Below are 27,798 nucleotides of genomic sequence, written 5' to 3'. Positions count from 1 at the left end.
CAAAGACGGACTAAATTTGGGCTGATGGCCCGGTAGCGTTTGCCGCACCCCTAGCTGCAGCCCACCGAAAAGCTGTCGGGAGTCCCGTCTCGGGCGAGACTAAAAACCCTCTATGCCGTGCACCCAGTCTTTGGTCCCTGATAGCAACCTGAGCTCGGGGGCAGCGGACCGGAGAACAGCCTTCGGTTGACCAGCCGCTGCACGGGTGGCGTCGGCCCCGCCTCTTCAGCCTCTAAGCCTCGCCTCCACGCTCCTGGGGCCCGCCCCCTTCCGCCCAGACCCTGCTTCTGCTTTCGGGGTTCCATCACCACCTCTTCGCGCTGGGGCCAGCCCTCTCGCAGCATAGCCCCGGCTCTCACACTCTTGGGCCTTGCATTCCACCATCTCGCGTCCTGGCACCGCCCCCGCGCCCCGCGGCCCCGCCTCCTGAACATCAGGGCCCGCCCCACGCTCTCGGGTTTGACGCCCTGGTGTCCGGGCTAGAGCTCCGGCCCCGCCCCCACGTGCCCTCGGAGTCCGGGGGAGGGTTGGCGCTCACGAGGAGGCGTGGCCGTAGTGCGGGAGGAGGCGCGGGCCTGGCGGCCGGGACTTTGGCTTTGACACAGACGGCGATAGGCGGCTGCGGCTTTGGTGCTGGGCTCTGGACCGGATTCTTGCGATCCCGCGTCCAAGTCGGGGGAAGGACTTTTCGTTTGGATGAACGCAACTGCGGCAGCGCCGCCAGTCCTGGTGCAGCCGCAAGACCTGGTGCAGCCGCAGCGGCCGCATTTCACCGCCGCTGCCGCCTCCGCGAAGCCCTGCAGCTCCTGCCGGTTCTGGGAGAGCCACTCAAGAGTTTTCTCCAGCAGAAACAGCTGGGACGCGCGGCCCGGGGTGGCGTGGGAGGGATCCCGCGACCAGCCGCTGATCAGCACTTGCGCCGGCGCTGTCCCTGGCTGGGCTCAGGCTTCGGAGCCGCAGGTGGAAGGAGGACGCCCCGAAGGAGCAGCTGAGAGGTGGGGCGCTAGGAACGGCGCCGAATCTGGTAGAGGAAGATAAACCCTTTCTCCGTGCCCGCACTAGTGAGGATGGAATTCCAAAGTTGCTGGTGGTGCTGAGTGTCAGGAGCAGGGCCCGTGGGGATGCCCACTCCCTTTTGCCTGAGAGTTTAAATACGAGCGACTGGAGGCGGGGAGATGGCCCCAGTGCTGTAAGAGTTGAGAGGCAAGGAGGAGAGGTGTAGGCTGGTGGGGATAGGTCTCTTTCCAGAAGAAGCTGCTTATAGCGTTTTTGACCCTAACGTGATAAAAATTGAGCTTCACTAGAGGAAAATCCTCATGGGACAGCCCCCTTATGTGTGTTTTCTGATGTTCACAGACATCAGCCCTGGACTCCTGGCTAGGAATCCCAGCTGTAGGTAGGGAGTGCTAATGCAAACTGATTAACTGATTCAATCGATTTGTGTTTGTTTTCCAGGTGGCCAAGTGAAAGGTAGTTTTGGACACTCGGGCAGGGTTATTTAATGTTTGTCTAGGTAACCATTTCATGCCCTGAATCCTGCACCTTCCCTTCTGTGCCTGTGAGGTCTACTGGGCTTCCTCCCTAGCCAAAAGGCTTCCTGGACTCCTGATCCTGCCATGGGGAGCACGCTGGGCTGCCACCGCTCCATCCCCCGGGACCCCTCGGACCTGTCCCATAGTCGCAAGTTCAGCGCAGCCTGCAACTTCAGCAACATCCTGGTCAACCAGGAGAGACTTAACATCAACACCGCCACGGAGGAGGAGCTGATGACCCTGCCTGGGGTGACGCGCGCGGTGGCACGGAGCATTGTGGAGTACCGCGAGTACATCGGTGGCTTCAAGAAAGTGGAGGACCTGGCACTGGTCAGTGGCGTGGGCGCCACCAAGCTGGAGCAGGTCAAATTTGAGATCTGCGTGAGCAGCAAGGGCAGCTCGGCGCAGCACTCCCCCAGCTCCCTGCGGAGGGACTTGATGGCCGAGCAGCAGCCTCACCACCTGGCCGCCGCCGCTGCCGTGCCCCTCACCCCGCGTGTCAACATCAACACAGCCACCCCGGCTCAGCTCATGAGCGTGCGGGGCCTCACGGAGAAGATGGCCGTCAGCATCGTGGACTACCGCCGTGAGCACGGGCCCTTCCGCAGCGTCGAGGACCTGGTGAGGATGGGTGGGATCAATGCCGCCTTCCTGGACAGGATACGGCACCAGGTGTTTGCCGAGAGGTCCAGGCCTCCGTCCACCCACACCAACGGCGGTCTGACCTTCACCGCCAAGCCTCACCCCAGCCCCACCTCGCTAAGCTTGCAGAGTGAAGACCTAGACCTGCCTCCTGGGGGGCCCACGCAGATCATCTCCACGAGGCCCTCGGTGGAGGCCTTTGGAGGCACGAGGGACGGGCGGCCTGTGCTGAGGCTGGCCACCTGGAACTTGCAGGGCTGTTCAGTGGAGAAGGCCAACAACCCCGGGGTGCGAGAGGTGGTGTGCATGACCCTCCTGGAAAACAGGTGAGGATAAGAACCAGCAAGGGCATTGGGTATGAAGGCAGCTCTTGCATGGCCTCATCTGTGCATGCAAATGAGTGGATTTGGGGGCCTGTATGGAGAGGGCAAGATTTTTAAATCAGTGGGCTTGAGGCCATAGCCAATATGGTGCAGTATTCTGAGTGGCTGAACTCTCCTACTCTAGAATTTTCTAAATAGAGCCATCTGGACTTGAGGTCTGTATCTTGAAGATGGTATATCTGAGGTTAATTCCTAAATTTGGGGTCAGTGGAGACTGTATTAGTGTTACTGCTTTGGAAAATGTTTGACTCCCAAGACTTCATGGGGTTTACACCAGATGAGGCACTCAGAGCCTGGGAACTCAGAGCCATGGGTGAAAGAGCTACTCAGAGTTATTCTTTTTTTTTTCCTTAGGAGGCAAAGTCACATTTCTTCTACCAAATATGCTTATTTTGTGTCCAGAAAAAAATCTTTGCAAAGACCAGGTGTTTGCAAACATACAGGCTATGTAAATATATTTACCAAAATGCTACAAATGAATCACCCTTGATTCTTTTTCCTTATTTAGCCTGAAGGTGGTTTTTAGGCCCACAGTTACAGCCCCAAATATATGTAAACCTCCCCTATCCGAGGGCCAGCAAAGGCCAAGCTGATTGTATGCTAAACACTGCCCGGATTTCCACATTTGAACCACAGAAGAAGAGAGTTGTATGATGCCCTCTTATCACTGAGTGTTTACCTTATTCACCACGCTACTCTCTGTGGGAACTTCCATTGACACTCCCTAAAACAAAACAGTATTATTGTAGCAGTAACTCCTGCTGTTAGTGAAATAGTACATTATATAACACAATCAACTTTGGGAAGGAAAGAAATATTTCTAATAGTCCCTTCCAGGGCAAAACCCAAACTCATGTCCATACGGATCCTGCTCTGAAGGGAATTGGCCCTGCCACCATTCCACACCACCCCCCACCCCGCGCCCACTTCTGCCTTGAGATGCAGTATGCTTGGAAACACGCGCTGTTTTTTTTTGCATTGGGTTGTTGGTGACATGAAGTGAGTTCTCAGCGGGAAATCACAGTGCATTGTAGCAGAACATCAGGAAAAATAAGTGAGGAGAAAACCGGGTCAAAGCATTTCCCTGGCACTGTCCCACTGGCGTGCTCCATCACTGAGTGTTAGGAACCACTCAGGGAACGGGACCTGGGGAACCTGAATGCACTTCCTGCAACTCCACATCCTCTGTTTTGCATCACAACTCAACGCCTTTCGCAAAATCATGTAGTCCACAGGGGAGAACAGGGGTCAACCCAGGAGATACCTGTGCGGAATGCCTGGACAATTGTTCCTTTCATCCATGGGCACATGGCTGTACGTCTGGGCAAGGAGAAGGGAGGCAGAGGGCTGACTGTTTAATTCCTATTATGAGTTTTCTTCAGGCTTAGTTTGGGGATGGAGGAGGATGAATCAGGAGCTGAAGTTGCCCCCATGGGGATGACCGATTAGGTAGCCCTTGCCCACTTACCATGACAGATTCAAGTGTGGTCTCTGGAAACCAGCATTAGCAACTGCCACAGGAACCTTGGGTTTTCCGCAACCTCTGGGTGGTTCTGATACGCAATAAAGGTTGCACCCTGTTGTACTGTGTGTTGGCAGTCAGATGTCCCGTGGGCTGCTCTGTGAACATTTTCCTGAAGTGTCTTTTCTGACAAGTCCGGTGAGTCCAGGCAGCGCTTTCTAGGTGTATTTTCTTTGATGGTTCCAATCATCCTTGTAGTTATTCAACCATGTGATGGTCTTTTTGGACAGAGCTTGAAGGGCTTACTTAGGTCCTAGAACAGATGAATGTGAAGGGTGGAAAATGGGAGAGTGAGCAGGAAACAGCCGACTTCAGAGTGGGCTCCAGTCTGCGGTGCGGACTGGGGCAACCAGGAGCACCGAGAAAGAGCGGTAACTTGCCCAGTGAGGGATTTGTCCTGGTGTCTCTTCTTTAGATTTCCTAGGGGGTGATGCTTTGTTGAAGACAGTTGACTATTGTCCTCAAGTGAGAGTTTAGGAAGAGCTTACCCAGAAGGGTGAGCTTACCCAGAATGGTGCAGAAGGGAGCATCTGGCAGCCACTTTAAATGTGACCCGTGTCGCCATCATATTTCTCACTCTTGGCCACATCTGTTGTCCTGTGGGTTGGTGTTTCTTTTTGCCTGTTCATGATGTGTTCAGTGTTCTGGGCACTCTAAGCAACTTGTTAGTGTTTGGTAAACCTGAAGTAATTGGCCTGACTCCCTGCAGAACGGGAATGGATCCATTGGTTTAGGGCACTGAAAGGTGCCTGGTTGTGACAAGATCACATGTCCTCAAAACAGCAGTGCGCATTCTCCAAGAGCTGTGTTCATCCTGATTCACAAAATTATCTCACATTCGAATTGATCCTTTTATTAGCAAGAGGAAAGAAATTTAATTTGAGCAAGAATGGATGCAGGTAATTTTGGGGGTGCTGTTTACATATATATATACACACATGCACATATACATATATATAATATATATATTATAGTAGTTATGTGACTTTTGAATGTGCCTTTGTATTTTCACAGCTTTCTCAGTAACTCTGGGAAGTAGGTAATGCATGCTTTTATTATTGAGTCTCCATCTTTGAGTAAGGAAACTAAGACCAAAGAAGTTAAGTGACTTGCCTCTATCCCACAGCTCATTATTATGTCAGCTGGGACTAGGACCCAGAACCTTCTGACTGTAGACCTGTGCTCTTTGCAAGTGTGCTGTTTTATAAGCACCTTACTTTTATCCTGCCTCTTGTTCAGACATTCCACACTCTGCCTAACCAGGGGCATTTGCCAAATTGTGTACTAGTCCTATTTTCATACATTAAATTCATTGTAAAGAAAAAAAGAAAACCCCCAGCTCCACCTCTTTATGTGTTAAATTGGTGAAATTCCTTAACTTCTCGAAGTTCAGGTTTTCCATATGATAAATGTAGCTAATGTAAAACACACACATATGCACAGAGGAACACAAACCCTTAGGCACTTTTTTTGCAAAGGGAATAGCTGGCCCTTGTTTTCCTCTCTGTGGGTTTGTGTGTGTTTTCTTAGACTAAAGCATGCCTGGCTGAGACTCTTAACAGGATGGAGTCTTTTCTGGCCCTGGGATGCTGCTGCCTTAGTGGACAAGTGTGTATGAGCTACGAGAAATCATGTTTTGCACATGCAGCCTGAGATAGGGCAGAAAGCTCAATAATCGCGATTACCAGGAACCTTCAAGGATGTCACGCTGTGGCACACAACTGCCAGGTTTCATCAGATCCCTTTGCCGAGTGTCAATCTCAGGCGATGTTTTTCCTTGTTTTCAGGATTTATGGAGCAAGTCTAAAAGAGGATTGCTTCTGCTAAATACTCTTGCAGAATTTAATGGTAGCCCACATATGGAATGAAGATTGTTTATGGTTTTCTCTTCCGGTTTTCTTGTGATATAGTTGACATGTAGCACTGTAGAAGTTTAAAGTATGCAGCATAATGATTTGACTTACAGACGTTATGCAGTGATGACCACAATAAGTTAGTGAAAATCCATCATCTCGTATAGGTACAAAATCAAAGAAATAGAAAAAAAAAAACACCATTTTTTCCTTGTGATGAGAGCTCTTAGGATTTACTCTCCTAACAACTTTCATGGATTACATGCAGAAGTGCTAATTATGTTCATCATGTTATGCATTGTCTCACTAGTACTTTTTCACCTTTTAACTGGAAATTTGTACTTTTTGACTACCTTCTTCCAACTTCCCCTCCCTGTATGCCTCACCTCTTATAACCACAGATCTGATCTCTTTTCCTAGGAGTTTGTTTTTTGAAGTGAGCTTGACCTATAGCACTAAGTTAGTTCCTGATGTACCACATAATGACTCAATATCTCTATATGTTTCAAAATGATCACCATGATAAATCTAGTTATGATCTGTCATTGTACAAAGATACTGTATGAAATGATTGATTGTATTCTCCACACTGAACACTGTACTTGTGACTCACTTTTGTAATTTGAAGTTTCTACCTGTTAATCTCCCTCACTTACTTCTCTTCTCCCCTGCTTCCCCTCTGACAACTGTTGGTTCTCTGTATCTATGACTCTGTGTTTAGCTATGTTTGTTAATTTGCTCTGTTTTCTAAATTCCACGTATAGTAGTAATAGTTTAGTCGCTAAGAGTCCTACTCTTGCGACCCCGTGAAGAGTAGCCTGCCAGGCTCCTCTGTCCTTGGGATTCTCCAGGCAAGAATACTGGAGTGGGTTGCCATCCCTTCTCCAGGGAAATTGCACATATGGTATTTGTCTTTTTCTGTCTGACTTATTTCACTTAGCATAATATCCTCCAAGTCCATCCATGTTGTTACAGATGGCAAAATTTCATTCTTTTCATGGTTGAGTAATGTTCCATTATGTGTGTGTGTGTCTCTATGTATATAGAACATCTTTATCCTTTCATTTATCAGTGGGAACTTAGGTTGCTTCCATATCTTGGTTATTGTAAACATTGCTCCAGTGAACATACAGGTACATATATCTCTTTCTTTGGATCTGGACCCTGCAGCGGGATTGCTGGATCACACAGTAGTTCTAGTTTTAGTGTTTTTGAGGAACTTCCATGCTGTTTTCCGCAGTGGCTATGCCAATTTGCATTCCCACCAACAGTGTGCAAGTGTTCCTTTTTCTTCACATCCTTGTCAACATTTGTTATTTGTAGTCTTTTTGATGATAGCCATTCTGACAGGTGTAAGGAAATATCTCATTGTGATTTTAACTTGCATCTCCCGATAATTAGTGACTTTGAGAAGGTTGTTTGAATTTTACTTTTTGGTTTTTGCTGAGGAATTGTTCAATTTTGAGCAGTCCATTTGGTTTCTGAAAGCATAAGCACTGTAGGAGCTGACAGATACTCTCCAGAAGAAATGAGAAGCTTAGCATCCCACTTGCACATTTTCCCATGGTCTCCATCAGAAGGGAATATGAGTGTCAAAGTCTCGAGCCTTTTAATGGTCTGAATCTGTTTTCTTGCCTCATACTTGTTTGTGGTATCAAAGCACAAGGTGACTTAGTGCATGACAGCACACACTCCTCGTGAAAAAAGGGATTTTAGTTTGTCAGACTCAATAGGCTCAGTACAAACACTGCCCATCTTGTTTGATTCATTCATGGAAAAACACATATTGAATGGCTGCTGTGTATATATATATGCTAAATTTGGGAGTCAGACTGGCCCTGTTTTTAAACCAGGTTTAGCAAATGTGAACCAGCTTTTATGGCTCAGCCTCAAAACATTTGGAAAATCCATACATTTTATCAGAAGTCACTGAGTAGGACTGATACTGGGTTGAATTTTTAATAAGAGTAATGGGCTCATCCTGAGGGACTGAAAGTTGGTGGATGCAGCCAGACATACCATCTGGGGGCAAAGTGCCCAGCAGTTGCCTTAAAGTAGGAATTGTGAAACCTATTTTGACAGCTGTGGAAACGGAGGCTCAGAGAGATTAAATAGCATCCATGTGGCCTTCAGAAACGAAGATGTTGGAATCAGTTTTGAAGGCAGGCATGTTTGATTTCAGAGCAGGGAACGAAGGTATCTCTTCCCAAATTCCATGGCCTTGACTGACCCTCACCCACCTGCTCTTTCCTCCCTCTCTTGGGCCTCAGGCTGGCCAGGCATCCGAGCTTTACCTAGACTCTCAGGCTGCTGGAGACCTCTGCTCCCTTCCTGTTTTTGTTCCTCTGAAGGACAGGGCTTTGGGCCAGAGGTGGAGCACTCCAGAGGGTGCCAGGTCCCCCCCGCCCCCCGCCCGGCCTTGCACTGGGACCCTCAAATGTGAGTCTGTGACCTTGGCTCCACTCCAAGGCTAAGTTCCGGTTTTCTGAGCCAGGGAGCTCTGGGTTTCCAGAAAGAAAGGTGGTCAGTAGTAAGACTGCTGAGGATTAATGAGAGAAGAGGGTGTGAATGAAGGGAAGGTCTGGGGTGGGCAGACACAGGGCTTATTTCACCAAAGGGACAGCTCTTTCTTTTGTCATTCCAGAAAGCTGGGCCCATTGCGATCTGATTTGTAGTGGGGGAGGGGGTGTGTGTTGAAACTATTGATTCTTCTAGAAGATAATCATTCCTTTATTATTTATTCATTCAACAGAAATTTTTTGAGCTCTCACTAAGTACCAGGCTCTGGTAATAAAGTGTAGGATAAGACAAAGCCAGTGCTCTTATAGAGTTTCCATTTTAGGCAGGAAGACAGACAAGTCAGTACACAGATAAATGCCTACAGATAGTGGTGAAAGCTGAGGGTGATGGAGGCTTGCTGAGTAGATGGGGGTAAAGGAAGCCTCATCTGAGGAGCTAAGGAGCCAGGCATGGAAGAAGTTGGAGGAAAGAGTGCTTCACTAGAGGAACCAGCAGGTGCAAAGGCCCTGAGAGAGCTTGCTTCAGACAGAAAGCCGGAGTTCCGGGAGTGAGGGTGGCTATGGTTGCAGAGGGAGGCAGGGCCAGGTGGGTGGGGCCGCAGAGGATTAGAAGCAGAAGTTGATGAATTAGCTGTTATCAGATTGTTCTGTCTGCTGGGGGGTCTCTTGGAGTGTGTCCTAGGAGCTAAGTGAGGCTACTAGAATACAGGCTGAAAAGGATGGTGACAGGGGAGCAGAAGTGGGTGGCGATAAGATCTTTTAGAGACAAAAACTGAAAAGACTTGCCTATGTTTGGGATATCATGGAGATTAACTGGGTAGATTGCTAGAAGACAGGCTCAGAGGCATTTAAGAAATCTGGAGGCTGACTCACATGCCTCTGCGTTACGTTGGCATGATGCAGCTTGGTGACCTTACCCCTCCGTCTGCTGTTGCCTCACTCTGGACAAGTGTGGGATCTTGGTCCACAGTGGATGGAGAAAGAGGCTACGAGGTCCTCTGTGTAGACCAGGTGCTGGACTGCACCCCATGGGCTGAGAAGGAGCCTGGGGACAGTGACAGAGACATCAGTGAATAATTGGACAAGGATCTTACACAAAGGGTCCTGGAGCGACACTCCACCTTGTGTGGCAGACTGCAGGGCAAGACATGAGAGCAGTCTTTGGTACTTAGGGGAGAAGCAGGCTACCATTACAGGGAAGAATTGAGGTCAGGTGGGCTCATCGGTTACCAGGGACTAGTTAAGTCCCATATGAAGAGGATTGGGTAGACATGGGTGGAACAGATTGGTCGAGCTGGGATATACAGAGCAGGAGAACAGCTGTATTAAATGCTGCTGCTGCTGCTAAGTCGCTTCAGTCGTGTCCGACTCAGTGCGACCCCATAGACGGCAGCCCACCAGGCTCCCCCGTCCCTGGGATTCTCCAGGCAAGAACACTGAGTGGGTTGCCATTTCCTTCTCCAGTGCATGAAAGTGAAAAGTGAAAGTAAAGTAGCTCAGTCGTGCCCAACTCTTAGTGCCATGGCCTAACCATATATTTGTGCTGTGCTGTGCTTAGTCGTGTCCAACTCTTTGCAACCCCGTGGATTATAGCCCACGAGGCTCCTCTGTTCGTGGAATTTTCCAGGCAAGAATACTGGAGTGGGTTGCTATTTTCTTCTCCCAGAGGATCTTCTTGAACGAGGGACTGAACCCATATCTCTCATGTCTCCTGCATTGGCAGGCAGATTCTTTACCATTGTACAACCTGGGAAACCCCAAAAGACATTTACAGAAGTTAAATTCAACGTGGATTGAATTTAAGTGTACTTACCTAGTGAGGTCAGAGGCATAGGGTGACATCAGGGAGCTCACAGTCTCACAAGGAGACACATACCCAGGTGCTTACCGGGCCCATGTCTGTTTTGAAGAAAGAGGTCAAGCTTAAGCCCAGGGGTCTGGTACCTGTCTGCCTGGCTCTGGAGGTGGATGGAGAACTCAGCATAGGCAAAGGATGTGGGGGCAGGATCAAGGTGGTTGGAAAGGAATTAGTCTGGAGGGGAGGCCAGGGTCTGAGCAGCAGGAGTGGTGGCCATCAGGGTGAAGGTGAATATCAGCAGCTCCCCACGCAGTCATCAGGTGAGGAGTAGAAGTCGGTCAGTTCCCGACTTGCATGGGCTCAAGGTGTGAACCATTCAGACGAGGAGCTCTATGGTAGAGAATAGCATTGCGGTATGTGTTATTTTTATTTCAAAATTACCCAATCTTACAAAAGATTTTGTCCCAGAGTTCGAAACAATCTCTGCCAGTAACAAAATCATGCATTTCACTGATATTTGGTGTGTTCCTCATGGACACCCTGGTCTTTGTGTTGTCATGTACTGCTGAGTGGAAATTCCACACCTGTGACTCTTTTCAAAACATTCAGGATATTATGCAGAAATGCCCTGCTCTGCTTGCAGGCTTATAGTTCTCAACAGAGATTTAGGAACCTAGAAACTTGCCTATCCTATTCCTGATGACAGTACACAGGCCTCATCTGGACAGCAGTTCTTATTGTAATGTTTTGATTGACAACTGCCAAACAACTGGACTCCAGCGGATAGGAACCCTGGGGAGATGTGCTCAGAGTAAGCAGTTCTCTTTATCGAAAGTGCTGACTCCTTCTACTAAACTATTGGGGAAAGAAACCCTGAGTTTTCTTTACTGAGTACAGCTCTCTACCTCTGTTGCTTTGTTGTTTGTTTCCAACAAACCGTTGTTTCTAGAGAGTTCTATTTTGATTCAGCCATTACCTGATTAAGCTGTTAAGCTGGGCCTTCAATTACTTTATCTAGAGGCTGCTGTAAACTCCTGAAATGCGATGCTGAAGCCATGAGAATGTTGTTACTTGGCCACGTTGAAGGTTGTGTGTGTTTGGGGTGTGGTTTTATTGTGTTGCAGGGATCTGAATCCTATTTGCTCACCTAAAAGCTAGAGAATGAAATCAGTACTTGGTCTTTCTGAACTAATGCTGAATTTGTGGTGTCTTTTAAAGTGGGAGATGTTAGATAAAATTGCTGTTTTAAAAAATACTGATCCAATTATCTATTACAAAAAAAAATTGTCTAGAATGTGTTTTTATTAAGCAAATTGAGTCTGACTTAAATATTTTTGCATTCTCTCTTTTCTTAAATGAGGAAAAAGTAAGTTTTAGTGGCCTCTCAATATCAGTGATTGGGCTTCCCAGGTGGCTCAGTGGTAAAAAAAAAAATTCACCTGCAGGAGATCTAGGAGACTCAGGTTCAATCCCTGAGCTGGGAGGATCCCCTGGAGGAGGAAATGGCAACCCGCTCCGGTACTCTCGCTTGGAAAAATCCCACGGACGGAGGAGCTTGGTGGGCTACAGTCCACAGGGTCGTGGAGAGTCAGACATGACCGCCAGTAGATTTGGGGCTTCGTCTCTCTGTGTTTGGTGGGCGACCTCTGCAGCTGCAGTTCATTGTCTTTTTACTGGTGAGTTCTTTGCAGAGTTGCAAAGTCGTTTTTAACTTGACTCATTTTAAATGTCAAAATACTGCATGTCCCTCCCGCCTCATAATGGTACTTGTGTTCAGTGTCCACAGCTGTGGTAGCAGTAGTTGCACTAAGAACAGGAACAGTGATAGTTAACACTGATAGTTGCTGTGGCTGATGTCCAGGGCTAAGTAGCTTTCCTTTGGGTATCATCATCAGTCCTCCTACACATGCAGAAGTGATGGCTCAGGGAGGTTGAGTAATTTTCCCCAGGGTCACACAACTTTCAGGTGATGGAGCTTGGATTATAACCTAAGCAATTAGATTCCAAGGTGTGATGATAAAGTACTTAATTCACTAATGCTTTTCCACAACTTTGTGATTTATTCATCACGCCAGTCTTTTTATTTGACTAAGTGCTCTCTCACCAACTTGATTCGAGTTTCATAGTCGTGATCTTTCATAAGTATGCTAACGACATTATCATCGTGTGTGTATATCCAGTATTTCTTTGTTCAAAGTGGAGCAAGGATATTTGCAAAGCAATCTGAGTGTGGAATACTACATTTTTACTGCTTTTCAGTCTTTTACAATCATCTTGCCCACACCTGTTTTTACAGCAGTTTCTTCAGACAATTTGCCTTCATAGAAGCTTTCCAAACATTCATCTTCCTTTTCTTAGAAGCAACTTCTCTTTCTGCTCAGACTCCTGTTTCGACAGCCGATGTCACGGTTAGGAGACCACAGCAATATGCATAATGGGCATGAACAAGTCTGGGGACAGACCCAGCTGAACCTGGGTGAGCATGTGAGAAAGGGGAATTCATCAACTGGGAGAGCTCACTGTGGCATGAGTGCCCAGCTCTCAGCGTGTTGGATGAAGGGAATGAGGACAGTCTGCTGAGCGGGTCCCTTGGGCAGAGGCTGGTTAGGAGAATCTCTTTTGTGTTTTTAAGGACGCAAATACCTGGCCCAAGTTACATTACTTCTGTAGTCTAGAGACTGTATTTGCTGTGGATATATTGGCCAACCCAACATATTATAGACCCCTGGCAGTAACTGAGGGTTGTTACTGATAGACTATTATTTTTTCTAGATTGACTCAAAAATATAAGGCCAACAGTTCATTGGTCCAGTTTCTTTCCTCAAATCTTTTGCAACTTTCAGAAATATGAGGTGAAGGAGTAATTAGCTTAAATTTTTTTTTTACTTAAGACCTGGACTAGTCAGCATTTTCTTCAGTGCAGTAGAGAGCCTGCTTATGAAGCTCACTGATGTGAGCTGGGAGGGATTTAATAAGCAGGTAGACGAGTCAGTGGTGTATATAAAACATCTTCCCGAGTTTGTAACTCTGCACCATCTTCTTAAACTATTCTAGATTTTATGTTCAAGTTCGGTTTTTAAATTCACGTTCATACATGTGAAACTGTGTCAGACACCATGGTGTCACAGTACTCACACGCTGGGCTCTGTTAAAAGCCAGGCAGGGCTGTTTGGAGTGGATTTGTAATCTTAAATTGTGTTAGATTTGTTGCTTCCAATATTAACAGTAAAAGTGCACGTAATATTTGGATATTGTCAGTTTCAACTTAAGTATTATTGGAGTTTCAACTTGGAAATACAAGTTGCTTCTGTCCAACTTTTCAATAACTGAAGAGCGTCTGAAACTCTTAAGACGGTTGTTCAAAATGTTACTATTTTACATATGTTAGTGTGTGTGCTCCCATTCTACTTCGCATTCATCTCACCCTCTCTTTCCCTTGCCCTTCTTCATAAGTCTGTTCTCTATGTCTGCATCTCCATTGCTGCCGTGAAAAGAGGTTCATCAGACCCTGGAGACTCACACTGGGGTTCTGTAACAACCTAGAGGAGTGGGAAGTGGGAGGGGATTCAAGAGGGAGGAGACATATACACACCTCTGGCTAATTCATGTTGATGTATGACAGAAATCAAACCAATATTGTAAGGCAATCATCAATCAATTAAAAAATATAATTAAAGTGTTACTATTTGCAACCATTCATCTAATCTATGAAAATCAGGAATTTCTTGATCTACCAAAGCAAGATATAAAAATAAACCAGGTAATGAGTGAAAGATAAGAATGTGTGATCACCGTAACCCCTGATTCCACATACAGTATCTGTGTATCAAAGCAACTGTGGCATTTTTCTTGACTGATTATATTGGTAAAGGCTATATACTTGAATGTACTCAGTTCTTCTGAATCTCGAAAGTCCCTTCCAGCCCTGAGGGTTTTTGTACAGAGAGGGAAAATGGTCACTATTTCTACCAAATGTCCTCCAGTTCAGAGAAGGAAAGGCCATTGTTTTTGTAGGTAAGATTGTATTAGTTTGCTAGGACTGTCATATCAAAGGAGCACAGATTGGGCAGCTTAAACAAAAGAGATTTATTTTCTCACACTTCTGGAGCCTGGAAGTCCAAGATGAAGGTGTCAATAGGGTTGGTTTCTCCTTGGCTTGTAGATAGCTGCCATCTCCCTGAGTCTTCGTGTGGTCTTTCCTGGGTACCTGCCTGTGCTCACATTTCCTCTTTTTTCCCCCTAATGCTTATTTATTAGGCTGCATCAGGTCTTAGTTGTAGCACGCAGGATCTTTGATCCTCATTGTGGCATGCGGGGGCTTGAGTTGTGGCATGTGGGATCTAGTTCCCTGACCAGGGATCGAACTCGGGGCCCCTGCATTAGGAGCACAGAGTCTTAGCCACTGGACGACCAAGTAAGTCCCCAAATTTCCTCTTCTTAAAAGGACATCAGTCTTATTGGATTGGGGCTACTCTAATGGCATCCAAATGCAGTCACATGCTAGAGAACTGGGGATTAGGACTCCAACATATGACTTTTGGAGGACCTGATTCAGCCTGTAACAAGAGCAGGGTAAGAAAAATTGCTCAGGGACTTCCTCTTTGGCTACTTGTGAGGAACCTATTCCTCCTAGTTTTTCCTGGGGCAATGATGATTTCAAGTACTTGTTTAACAAAGAGTTTAAAGCTGGAGAAAGCTGCCTTGGAGTTACTGGAGTGACAGTCAACCAGACAAGAGAAATGGCTTTCTGGCTGGGCGATAGCAGGTATGCAGCAGCAGTTAGGGACTAGGATTTGTTTCTTTTGAACTTCTCTCCTTCCAACTTGCCAGTCCTCGGTTTTTTCCTGAAACGCAAGCAGTGACCGAACCTTCTACCTACCCCCACCAAGGCAGCAGCTCCAGTTTGCCAGATTCTCTGCTTGCTCTTGGCTACAAGTAATGGTGACACATGAGTTGGTCTGCCCTTCAGAATTTTAGTGCCCTTTAGCATTGCTGTGGAGAGGCGTGATTCAGAGGGACCTCTGAAGCCTACTCACCTTCAGCTGTCCCTGATTTACGGGCTCCCCTATTGGCCTGTGTTTCCCCTCCCGTTACAGTCATTCTGTTGTCATTGCCTGCATGATGCCTCTGCACTCCCAGACTGTACATACAGCCTAGTTTCAGCACAATAACACTTGGGAATTTGTGGAAAGGAGAAATGACCCCTGGCATCTACTATTTACTTTACCCCATGTGCTGCTGCTCAGCCTTTTATATTCATTAACTAATTTAATCTTTGCACCATCCCAATGAGGTTGGCAAAGTATTCCCACCTTACACGTTAAGAAACTCAAATAATTTAAGTAAGCTTGCCTGAGCCACATAGTTGGTGGGTATAGAGCAGAAGTTCAAAGCTGGGCAGAATTACTCAGAGCCCAAACTCATTTACATTCAGATGCAGAGAATCCATAAACCTAGAGATGGCACCAGGGGGTTAAGGAAGGGGACATTTCTTTCCTAAACATTTTATGTCTAGAAAGTGTGAGAGGCAAGTTTCAAAGGGGGTACTTTCTGGAATGGGGCCCAGCTGGCGCTTGAGGAAGTCATCCAATTCCATCATCCAGTGAGGTTAGGCTTTGGGGACACAAGATTTTTTTTTTAATTGAGATATAATTTTCATACAATGCAATTCATCCTTTTAAAATGTACAGTTTGGTTTTTAGTATATTCACAAAGTTGTGTAGCCCTCAGCACTGTTTCTGAACATTTGTTTCACCCACAAGGAAACTCCGTACCAGTAGTCACACCCCTCCTCCCAGCCCGAGGCAACCACTGATCTGCTTTCTGTCTTTGTGGATTTTCCTGTCCAGTTCATTTTATATAAATGGAATTATATAATATACAGTCTTCTGTATCGGGATTTTTTTTTTAGCTTAGATTCATCCATGTTGTAGCATGTGTATTTATTTTTTATGGCTGAATAATATTCCATTATAGGGATATAACTCATTTATGCCTGCAATGTAGGAAACCTACGTTCAGTCCCTGGATTGGGAAGATCCCCTGGAGAAGGAATGGCAACCCACTCCAGTATTCTTGCCTGGAAAATTGCATGGACAGAGGAGCCTGGCAGGCTGCAGTCCATGGGGTCGAAAAGAGTCAGACATGACTGAGTGACTAATACTTTCGTTTTCTTTATTCAGTCATCAGCTGATGGACATTTAGATTGTTTCTACTTTTTAGCTATTATAAATAACGCTGCTTTGAATCTTTGTGGACAAGTTTATGTATGACATATGTTTTATTTCTTTTCGGTATATACCTAAGAGTGGAGTTTCTGAGTCACATGGTAATTCAATGTTTAACACTTTGAGGAACTGCTAGACCATTTTCCAGAATGGCTGAACCATTTTACATTCCCACCAGCAATATCTGAGGGCTCCTCTTTTCTGCACATCCTCCCCAACACTTGTTATTCCTTCTTTTTATTATAACCACATTAATTGACATGAAGTGGTATCTCATTAAGGGTTTTAGCTGCATTTCTCTGATGACTGGTGATTTTTGGCATCTTCTCATGTGTTCATCGGCCATTTATATATCTTCTTTGGAGAACTGTCTGTTTAGAGCTGGGTCACCTGTTCTCAACACCTGTTTCCAAGCTGATAAAATATAGAATACCTTGGTGCTGACTCCCTTTTCACTCCATTATTTCCCCTCTTCCTTGCTTCTGAGACACAGGATCATTATACCAGAGCCTAACCTGGCATAATTATTTTGTAACAGAAAAACTGCCTGTCATCCTACAGAAACGATCCCCCTATTGAAGAAGGAACCTGGAGGATTCCGTTCGGTGTGCTTCGTTACATATTCTACCGGGAGCAGTCTGGCCCCACTGCAGTTGTAACACTGTCCTTGAGAAGTACTTGGTGTCCTTTGATTTTCACATTCAAGTTATGTGTTTTGGATGGAACTTTAGTGCTTTTTTTACTTTTTCCCAAAGTCAAAAGTAATGTATGCCGAGAATTGCTGTGAAGGGTGATTTGGATATGCGTGCGTGCGTACCTGAGTACTCAGCTGTGTCTGACTCTTTTCAGCCCCATGGGCTGTAGCCCGCCAGGCTCCTCTGTCGCTGGAATTTTCCAGGCAAGAATACTGGAATGGGTTGTTGTTTCCTACTCCAGGGTATCTTCCCGACCCAGGAATCAAACCTGCTTCGGCAGGCAAATTCTTTACCACTGAGTCACCTGGGGAGCCAATTTGGAGGTTGTTGCTGTTGTTCAGTCCCTCCGTTCTGTCCAACTTTGTGCGACCTGTGGACTACAGCATGCCAGGCTTCCCCGTCCTTTACTATCTCCTGGAGTTTTCTGAGATTCATGTAAGTTTTTCTTCTAAGAAGCAAGTGTCTTTTAATTTCATGGCTGTAGTCACCATGTGCAGTGATTTTGGAGCCCAAGAAAATAAAATCTGTCTCTGTTCCCATTGTTTCCCCATCTGTTTGCCATGAGGGCTTCCCAGGTGGTGCTAGTGGTAAAGAATCCACCTGCCAAAACAGAAGACGCGGGTTTGATCCTTGGGTTGGGAAGATCCCTGGAGAAGGAAAAGGCAACCCACCCGTTTTCTTGCCTGGAGAATCTCACGGGCAGAGGTGCCTGGTGGGCACCAGGGGGTCACAAAGAGTCAGATACAACTGAAGCGACTTAGCACACACATTTGCCATGAAGTGATAGGAGCAGATGCCATGATCTTAGCTCTTTGAATGTGAAGTTTGAAGCCAGCTTTTCCGCTCTTCTCTTTCACCTTCATCAAGAGGCTCTTTAGTTCCTCTTCACTTTCTGCCATAGGATGGTGTCATCTGCATATCTGAGGTTATTGATATTTCTCCCAGCAATCTTGATTCCAGCTTGAGCTTCATCCAGCCCGGCATTTTTCATGATGTACTCTGCATATAAGTTAGATAAGCAGAGTGACAGTATACAGTCTTGGCGTTCTCCTTTCCCAATTTGGAACCAGTCTGCTGTTCTGTCCGGTTCTGACTGTTGCTCCTTGACCTGCATACAGATTTCTCAAGATGCAGGTCAGGTGATCTGATATTCCCATCTCTTGAAGAATTTTCCACAGTGTGTTGTGATTTACACAGTCAAAGGCTTTAGCATAGTCAATGAAGCTGAAGTAGATGGTTTTCTGGAATTCCCTTGCTTTTTCTGCGATCCCGCAGATGTTAGCAATTTGATCTCTGGTTCCTATGCCTTTTCTAAATCCAGCTTGTTCATCTGGAAGTTCTTGGGTCGTATACTATTGAAGCCTAGTTCATGACAATATCTGCAAATTCCAGAATGCTGGGCCAGGAAAGAACCTTGGAGGAGCACCTCCCACAGGACTGAGTCCCCCCAGACAAATGAAATGATATGTATAATGTTTATTTCCTATTCTTTTGAACCAAGTTATTTAGTGTTGAATCATTAGACTCTTCAGTTTATGGCACCCTATCCTCCATCCGCAGAGAAGGCAATGGCACCCCAACTCCAGTACTCTTGCCTGGAAAATCCCATGGACGGAGGAGCCTGGTAGGCTGCAGTCCATGGGTCACGAAGAGTCGGACACGACTAAGCGACTTCACTTTCACTTTTCACTTTCATGCATTGGAGAAGGAAATGGCAACCCACTCAGTGTTCTTGCCTGGAGAATCCCAGGGACGAGGGAGCCTGGTGGGCTGCCGTCTATGGGGTCACACATGACTGAAGCGACTTAGCAGCAGCAGCAGCATCCTCCATCTGTGCTAGGTTCCACTTCTATTTGGTTTTATTTAAAATTTGTCTTTCCTTCTTCATCTCTATCCTCATTCATTCCCCTTCCATAGATTCCCTGTGCAAAGTGTTAAATATATCTTTGAAAAAGGGAAGTTTCATCTACAAAAAAGCATGTGTTTTTATGGTTTCAAGCTAGTTCTTTGCTCCTGACTGCTGCTTAATCATTGGCCACATGGACGGGTAGGTGCTCCAGGTACCTATCATCAGTTGACGGAAACCAGGCTGCCTTGCACTTCCTGCTCCCAGTGAGGCCACTACGGCCTTCACATACTTTTCCAGCCGTTTGGATTCTCTCTTTGGGGGACAACTTTTGCCCATATTATAAAATTTGAAGTTGCCTCTCCACCCCCAGTTGTTTTGAAATGTTCATGCACCTTCTAGATGCCAGTCCCTGTTTTTGGTCTCAGAGATTGCAAAGCTCTTCTCGCTCTTTATCACCTTCTGTTAACTTTGAGGTACCCTACAAACAACAGAAATTCTTAATTTTGCTGTAGTTAAATCTGTCAAGGGCTTCCCTGGTAGCTCAGCTGGTTAAGAATCCCCCTGCAATGCAGGAGACCCAGTTTGATTCCTGGGTTGGGAAGATCTGCTGGAGAAGTGTTAGGCTAGCCACTCCAGTATTCTCGGGCTTCCCTGGTAGCTCACACAGTAAAGAATCTGCCTGCAACGCGGGAGACCTGGGTCCAATCCCTGGGTTAGGAAGATGCCCTGGAGGAGGGCATGGCAACCCACTCTAGTATTCTTGCCTAGAGAATCCCCAGGGACAGAGGAGTCTGGCGGGCTATAGTCCATGGAGTCCCAAAGAGTTGGACACGACTGGGTGACTAAGCACAGCACAAATCTATCAGTTCCCTTTTGGATGCTATTTAACAAATCCATCTTACCCCAAGTTCACTCTTACATTTTCCTCTTAGCTTCTCAGTTGTGTAGCTTTATCCTTCACATTTAAATTTTCACTCTGTCTGGAGTCTATCTTTGAGCAAGGAGATCCAACCAGTCCATTCTGAAGGAGATCAGCCCTGGGATTTCTTTGGAAGGAATGATGCTAAAGCTGAAACTCCAGTACTTTGGCCACCTCATCTGAAGAGTTGACTCATTGGAAAAGACTCTGATGCTGGGAGGGATTGGGGTCAGGAGGAGAAGGGGATGACAGAGGATGAGATGGCTGGATGGCATCACTGACTTGATGGATGTGAATCTGAGTGAACTCCGGGAGATGGTGATAGACAGGGAGGCCTGGCATGCTGCGATTCATGGGGTCGCAAAGAGTCGGACACGACTGAGCGACTGAATTGAACTGAACTGAGGTACAGATACAGTTTTTTTTTTTTTTTTTCTCTAGTCCCAGCCACCAACAACTTGTTCTTTACCCACTGATTTGTCCGGGACCTGTATTATCCTTTGTCATACGTGCATATCACATTTGACATGTGTCAGCTCCTATGCTTGGGTGTTGCTGCCACATTGTTGCTAATACTGTGCCATCTGGTCAGGTAACTCTCCTTCAGTGTTTTTTGGCTTAAAAAATTCCCTAACCTTAGAGAACAGGAGTGGCTGCCTCGGCTCTGGATTCCTGGGGCAGTGGGTGTCTGACCCCGACTGCAGGCGGCTGTGAGATGAGAGCCTGGCCACTGTGTCTGGCAGGGGATATGGGCTCCCAGGGTGGTGCCAGTGAGGAAGCAGGCATGGGGCAGATGGGTGGGGCCATGGGGACCACGGTCTCACTGGGACCGCTTTCCCTGGGTCAGGCCCTGGCTCTGAGAAGCAGCCCGGGCTCCTTGGGAGGGGTTGTGCCGGGTGCCTGATTCCTGTTTGGGGGTGAGGTCGCATGGATATGGTGTGTGGATGGGTCCTGTGGGAGGGACGGGCACGTGCACGGGGCTACTCCCCGTGTCAGGCTCTGATCAGAGCGGCAGTGGAGAGAGTCCACTTTTTGTGCGGGCCCCTGTCGGCTCCTCCACCAGCTGGAGGCTTCGACCCTCTTGCCGCACTGGATGGGCACAGGGCCAGGGTTGTGTCTATTGCTTCATCCTGCACACCCGCACGCAACAGGCTCTCACCAACAGTAAGAAGAAAGGGGGAAGCAGGCAGAGTCTGGAAAGGGCTTTGGAGCCAACTCTACCCGGACTTACGCCCATTATTAGCCTTGTGGCCTGGGGCAGGCTGCTTAAGCAACTGAACTTTGACCGCCTCATTTGATAGGGCCTGTAACACTGCAAACTAGCTGGTCAGTGAAGAGGGTAAGAGGTGTATATATAGCACCTGGGCTGCACAAGGTAGGTGCTCAGTAAGTGGGAGTTGTCGTCTGGGGGTTATCTCACAGGAAAGCTCTCCGGTTCATTAAACATGTCCTCTGCCGGGCTGTACCAGGCATGCAGACAGAGATGAATGACCTAGCCCCGCCCTTTGATGAGCTCACAGTTCAGCAGTGAGATAATTACAAGCAGACAATAGCTGACTGAGCTCAGGGTGTAAACTCCAGCTGTGGAGGATGCATCTTTTAGCCCAACTGGAGGTCCTCAGGGGGCTTTCTAGAGGAGAAGAAGCTTGAACTGAGTCTTGAAGAGTGACTGAAGTTATTAATAGCTGAGGAAATAAAGGCAGAAGGGCATTCTACACAGAGGGACTGGGAGGAGCAAAGCCTAGAAACAATTAATGAGTACATGCTGGGAAAAGAAAACAAAACCCTAAACATTTAAGTTTTCCAATCAGTTTGAGTTTCCCAAATATCCTTTTGGAATTTTGACTGGAATTGCATTGGCTTTACAGATGAAATTTCAGAAAATCTGATATCATTGCAATGATAAGTCAGCCTTTCCTAGAATATCTATATTTTCTTCATTTAGTTACAGTTTCTGTTGGAACTGTTAATAAAGCTTAACATTTCTCCATGAAGGTCCTGTGCATTCTTTGTGAGGTTAGCTCTTAGATACTTTGATTTCCTGTTTTTAAAATTTCCGGAGAATAAAATTCTAGAGTTTTTTTGTTAGTCATTCCAGTTTTTAACTGTTCTTATTATCACAATATTCTTCCTTCATCTACATACCTTATTTGTAATTTATGCCAATTTTTCTAAGTCTTTACTAGTAGAAGTTAAAAAACAGCCTGTCAGAACCTCTCTGAGGCTCTCTCTGTATGCTTGGAGACCTCAGTTCAATCTCCTTCCACTTTATATTCTCACCCTGAATAATTTTAGTTCATTTTGCCTTTCTCCATGATTTATATTTTTCAAGCATAAATCAATTCTCTGGCTTTAAATCACAGGTTGTCCTTATATGAGTAGATATAAGTTGTCCTTATATGAGTAGATATACAATTATGAGCATGCCTGGTGTAAGAACCAAAACACAGGTGCTGGTTTATACAAAAAAACAAAAGTCCCCAAAAGTAGTGGCCATAAATTATAAAATGTTTAAGTTTAATTTTCCTTGTGCAGAGCAACCCTCACAGTGAGCCAGACTTTATGTCAAATTTGAGATCAAAGAACTCGGAATTATCTTTTATAGTTCAAATATCATTTATTGAGTCTCATTTTTGCAAATCTTTTTTGCTTCTCACGTGCCCATAGATTCCTGCTTGTCTGACCACAGACAAATGTCTGTACATGCCTCCACCCACAGTGTGTCTGGGTATGCAAGAGTTATAAATATACCCATCTTTTAAATAGATCTTTATCTTTAGTGTTAATTGTATCTTTGCTTCTTGCACTTTCTCACTGAGTAAATATGGTTGGGAAGACCTGTATACAGTTGGCTACACACTGCCTTCTAATTATTTGCAAGCTCTCCTCTATGGTTAGTATCAGGCAAGCTGAGTGGTAGTGGCATCTTATTTCACCTAAAAACAACCCAGGTAGAAATTAGAAATTTTCTTTTTTCCCAGGTTTCCAAATAGCCTGGTGGCTGCCCCCATAACCTTGGTCTTTTGCATGTTCTAGGCCTAACTGTGAAGTTTCTTTTTTGGTGTCCAAGCAGGGACCTATAGTTTTGATATGAAACATACAAAAAATATAAATAATACTTGGGCCCTTTACCCCCTTTTGTCAATGTATTTTGCTTTCTTGAGGACTCAGAGCGCTTATATCTTGCTGTCATTCTTTTAGATCCCTCCCACCTCACACCTTCTGTGCTTGGAAAATTTACTTCCTTATAGACTTGGTGGGCAGCAGAGTCCCCCACCCATGGGGAAAGCTGGAAATACGAAGGCTTGCTTTCCCAGCCTGCTTTGCAGCTAGGGCCTGGACTCAGCAGGTCAGTGTGTCTAATCTCTGAGTTGGGAGCCAGTGGCACCAAGAGTTCAGGAACTATGAAGAGGTCACTCTGTAGTCTATAAAAATGTCGAGTCTCTATGTTGTATATCTGAAACCAATGTGACGTTGTAAATCAACTATGCTGTGCTGTGCTTAGTCGCTCAGTCGTGTCCGACTCTTTGAGAGAATCCCCATGGACTTGAGCCCTCCAGGCTCCTCTCTCTGTGGGGATTCTCCAGGCAAGAATACTGGAGTGGGTATTCATGCCCTTCTCCAGGGGATCTTCCCAACCCAGGGACTGAGCCCAGGTCTCCCGCATTGCAGGTGGATTCTTTACCATCTGAGCCACCAAGAAGTCTAAGAATACTGGAGTAGGTAGCCTATCCTTTCTCCAGGGAAACTTCCTGACCAGGAATTGAACCAGGGTTTCCTGCATTGCAGGCAGATTCTTTACCAGCTGAGCTGATTCTTTACCAGTAGTCTCATATGGAAGTACAACCTATAAAGTCAGTTGAAAGGGGTCTGCTCACGGTTAGGGGCCCAGAAGGGGTTTCCACTACACAAAGTCCTGGACATGTTGAAATCCACTGCCCTGGACATGTTGTGATCCAGGATCAGTCACTGCCTCCCTTCCCATGTTACCCAGGCCCTCTTCTCTGCCAGGAGGCCCCTGGACAAACAGAGGATGGCGTTTGCTCCTGGTTCCTCATGGTCTGTATTTTCAGGCTCTTTGTGTGCTGGGCTTCTCTGCCTTCTGGTTGTTCTCTGAATGGTGACACACTTGACCCATGCCTGGACCCAAACCTCGCACACGTGTGGACATCTGGATCAAAGGACATTTATTATATGTCCCTCTTGAGAGCGGTCTTCAAAACACAAATTCATTTATAAGATTTTTAAAAACTTAACAACTGACGAATCAGGAAGGACTGAAATTCACCCTCACTTTTAAAGAAGGATGTGTTTTATAGGAGGGTCTCTCAACCTTGGAAGTTCTGAATTTATAATTTTTTTTTTCATTTTGAGGTTATCATAAATTCATGTTCTAATGACATTTTTGAGCCAGGTGATTCTTGGTTGTGAAGGCTGGCCTACAGAGTGTTTATTGACATCCCTGGCCTCTACTCACTAGATACCAGGAGCACCGCCAGCCCCACGTATGACAGCGAAAACTGTCTCCAGATGAATATCCCCTGGGAGACAACTTATCCCTGGTTAAGACTCATTGCTCTAGAGGCATCCATAAAGGAGACACCAACAGCAAATGTGACTACTCTGGGGACTAGGGCCCAGCCTGGTGGCTTTTCCTTGACTTCATAGACATGCTGGACCCTGGGGCCCAGGCTAAACAGGGAAAAGGGGAAGTCAGAGGGCTGGGAGGCAGACTATCCTGTCCCAGCAAGGTTGAAGAAGTGTGGCTGACTTCTTTCAGCTGTAGGGCTGGGGGGATGGAGGCTGGGGCATGTGCAGTTTTAGCTGTAGAGCATGTAGAGTTTTAGCTGTGGAGCAGGTAGTGTGGACGAAGTTGAAACAGAAGAAGACGACGTAGACTGAGGAGTAGAAGGCAAAGCTGAGGAGGTGAGGCCCAGGGACTGCTCTGTATGCATGCCCCTTGTTGGGCTTCTGAGTAAAGGGGGAACTTAGGAACCACAAATGGACCCACCTCCCTGGTGATGAGGGTGAGCCCAGCACGGGGTGAGGTTGGGGCTGTGAGACGGGCAGGGAAGCTGAGCAAAGACCCCACGGACGGAAGTTTCCCAAAGAGGATCAAGCCAAGCCTTCTCGGCGTAGGTCAGTGCACTTGCTTGATGGCAAATTATTTCGAGAATGGCCTGGAGAAGCCTCCCTCCCTCACACAGCCCAGAACAGAGCAGAAATTTGGAAGAAGGAGAGAAGAGGCAGGGCCCCTTATCCCCTGGGCTTTGTTTCACGTTCGAAAAATCGGGTCTCATGGGAGCCCAGTAAGTGCAGCAACTTTTCTTATGCAGTAGCTATTGCAGAATAGAAAAAAATATTAATATTTCCGTTCAGATGCTGGGGGGTACCGCTGTTACAGTTGTGAACATATACGAAAAACATTAGCAGAGATTGAGATACTCAAGTATTAATATTTGTATTTCTGTGGGAGACATTATAATATTGCCTTAGTAACGGCTTCTCAAGTGGCTCAGTGGTAAAGAATCCACCTGCAGTACAGGAGATGTGGGTTCAGTCCCTGGGTTGGGAGGAGGAAATGGTAACCCACTCCAGTATTCTTGCCTGGGAAATCCTATGGACAGAGGAGCCTGGCAGTCTACAGTCCATGGGGTTGCAAAGAGCTGGATACAACTTGGTGACTAAACAACAACACCACCCTTAAAATAAAAATGAAAGCCTAGTTGAAATAAAACATTTTTGTGTGTGTGTGTAGAGAAACATCTCAAGTTAATAAATGGCTGTGTTTAACTCTAGATCATGCTAGCTTGCTATGTGCTTGACTCTATTATAAATATAGTCCTAAATAAACTGCTAATGCCAGAAAGCAGAATAAATCATTTTCAGTGAGGAACAAAGAGGCGGGAGGGACATAGCATATGGTGTAAAATTGTACAGCCTAAAAATAAAGCTGCCTGCTTCTCCTCAAGTAGCTCTTAGGAGCTTTGAATGTCTTTTGTGGAAGGAAAAATAATAAATCCCCAAATGATTCAATGTATTTTGACTTAAAATGTCACTGCACACATTTTTAGAGATGGAAAGTGGGTTGGTGGTCTGGGCTGGGGGTGGAACGGGGAGTGACTGCAAATGGGCTGAAGGAAACTTGGGGAGGATCGAAGTGTTCTAAATCTGTACTGTGGTGATGAGGGCACAGCTATAGATTTTCTGAAAATCATCAGATTGTACACTGAGTGGATCTTATGGTATATAAATTTCACCTCACTAAAGCCTTCACAGAGTTTTTGCCCTAGGCTTTAGGATGACATCCGATTAGACTTCTCAGCTGTTCCCATGTCTCCTTGTTTCACTGGTCTTTTCAGGAAATGCCTGACTGAGAGTGTCACATGAGCTCCCCGTACCTCATTTTGTCCTGGAAAAGGAGGGTGATGGTGGCCCTCCCCAGAGATAGCTGGGACAGGTAATTGAGTGAATAAATGTAAAGCACTGACAGCAGCTGCTGGTTCCTAGCATCCTCGTCTCCGTGACCGTCATCTGCATCGTCATTTGTGGCTGTGGTGGTTCTCTCTCTCTCTCTGGACGAGGCCTTGCTCTGGTCCAGGCCTCCTGCAGGCCCTCCAGTCAGAGGATGACTTCTAAAAGAAAGATCTAACCTTTCTGAAATTGCTACCATGGTGGCTCCCCAGGGCCGCCACCATACACACAGTCACCGCTCTTTTGTCTGCTGTCTCATCTCAAGCTCTTTAGCCGTCTCTCGGTCCTTGAGACTCCTGCCAGTAAGGAATTCTTCCAATCCCCACCTGGGCTCTGCCTGGAATCATCTTTCCTCCCTTTCTCTTCCTGTCAGTGACAGCCCAGAGCCCCCGTGAGGCCCTCTTAATCTTGGGCCCCAACTTTTGGCTCATGGTGGATACATGAGTAATTATCAAAATTATAGTTCCGGAGGATTTGAAATTACTGTAATTAGTCGTGTATCCACCGTGAGCCCCAAGAAGTAGGGCGTGCCCTGCTCCTTGCTGGTCTCTCAGATTAATAGCTTCCTGCACAGTGCCTGGCACTTGGTCAGCAGCCCTTGAACATCAACCGTCTCTCTGGAGTGCTGACTTGCCTTCCTGCTCAATCGCCCCAGGGAAGTAACATGATCCCAGGTGTTCTGTTCCTCTCAGGAAGGCTTAGGTCTAGAACCCTTTCTCTCTTTGTGTCTTTGCTCAAGAGAAAACTCCTTTCTCCTGTCTTCCAGAGGTTTAACTTAAACTGGAAAAGAGATTATAGGCTTGGCATTTTGCCTGATGGTACTTTTCTAAGGGGAAGATCCTTTTTCCATCTGATCTCCTGGGATCTTAAAGCCCTAAATTAGAAATGCCTTCTTTGCATGAAATAAAAGAGCTTACCCATTAACCATCTGTTCACCTGCAAATCAACTTTTTCCTGTGGAGATCCTATTTATTTTTCCCACTCGTGTATCTTTAAAATATATCTAACTGAAGCAATGTTCCAGGGTTTTAATCTGAGAGAGTCCATGGTTTACCTCCCACCCTGGTAATCAGCTTTTCCTTCCCCCACCGCTGCTGGGCCAGTAGGGGCTGGCTATTCCCTGAACTTGTATTATCTCATCTATTTAATATTTGCATTTTAGCTGTATTTTATGATGTGCATACTGTTACATTAGTACTTCTATATGGTTTATAGATATAAAAGTAATATTTAAGTAATATATGAATAGGCCACATGCTCAAAATTATTCAGAGTGCTGCTAGGATGGTTGAGATAGTGATGCTTTATTTTAAAATTAAGAACAGAATTATGATTACATAGAAAATTATCTGTATGCCATATTTTGCAAGGTTTAAAAATCAGCA

General features: G+C 46.2%; 1 protein-coding gene across 4 annotated transcripts in view; it reads left to right on the top strand.

The window, feature by feature from the left end:
• The first annotated feature begins 592 nt into the window (after positions 1 to 592).
• EEPD1 (endonuclease/exonuclease/phosphatase family domain containing 1) overlaps positions 593 to 27,798 on the top strand; it is a 164,733-nt gene continuing 137,527 nt past the window's right edge. For 3 of the 4 annotated variants that reach the window (XM_060415022.1, XM_042248602.2, XM_004007897.6), the window contains exons 1-2: positions 593 to 995; positions 1,456 to 2,500. In XM_060415022.1, coding sequence (XP_060271005.1) covers positions 1,617 to 2,500 — 884 coding nt within the window. In that variant the 5' untranslated portion in view covers positions 593 to 995; positions 1,456 to 1,616. Of the gene's footprint in view, positions 1,025 to 1,455; positions 2,501 to 27,798 lie in introns of all 4 variants that reach the window. The other variant, XM_012176822.5, reaches the window with a different exon arrangement.

Source organism: Ovis aries, chromosome 4, assembly GCF_016772045.2.
Source record: "Ovis aries strain OAR_USU_Benz2616 breed Rambouillet chromosome 4, ARS-UI_Ramb_v3.0, whole genome shotgun sequence".
NCBI lineage: Eukaryota > Metazoa > Chordata > Mammalia > Artiodactyla > Bovidae > Ovis > Ovis aries.
This window is presented reverse-complemented; position numbering and strand designations above follow the sequence as displayed.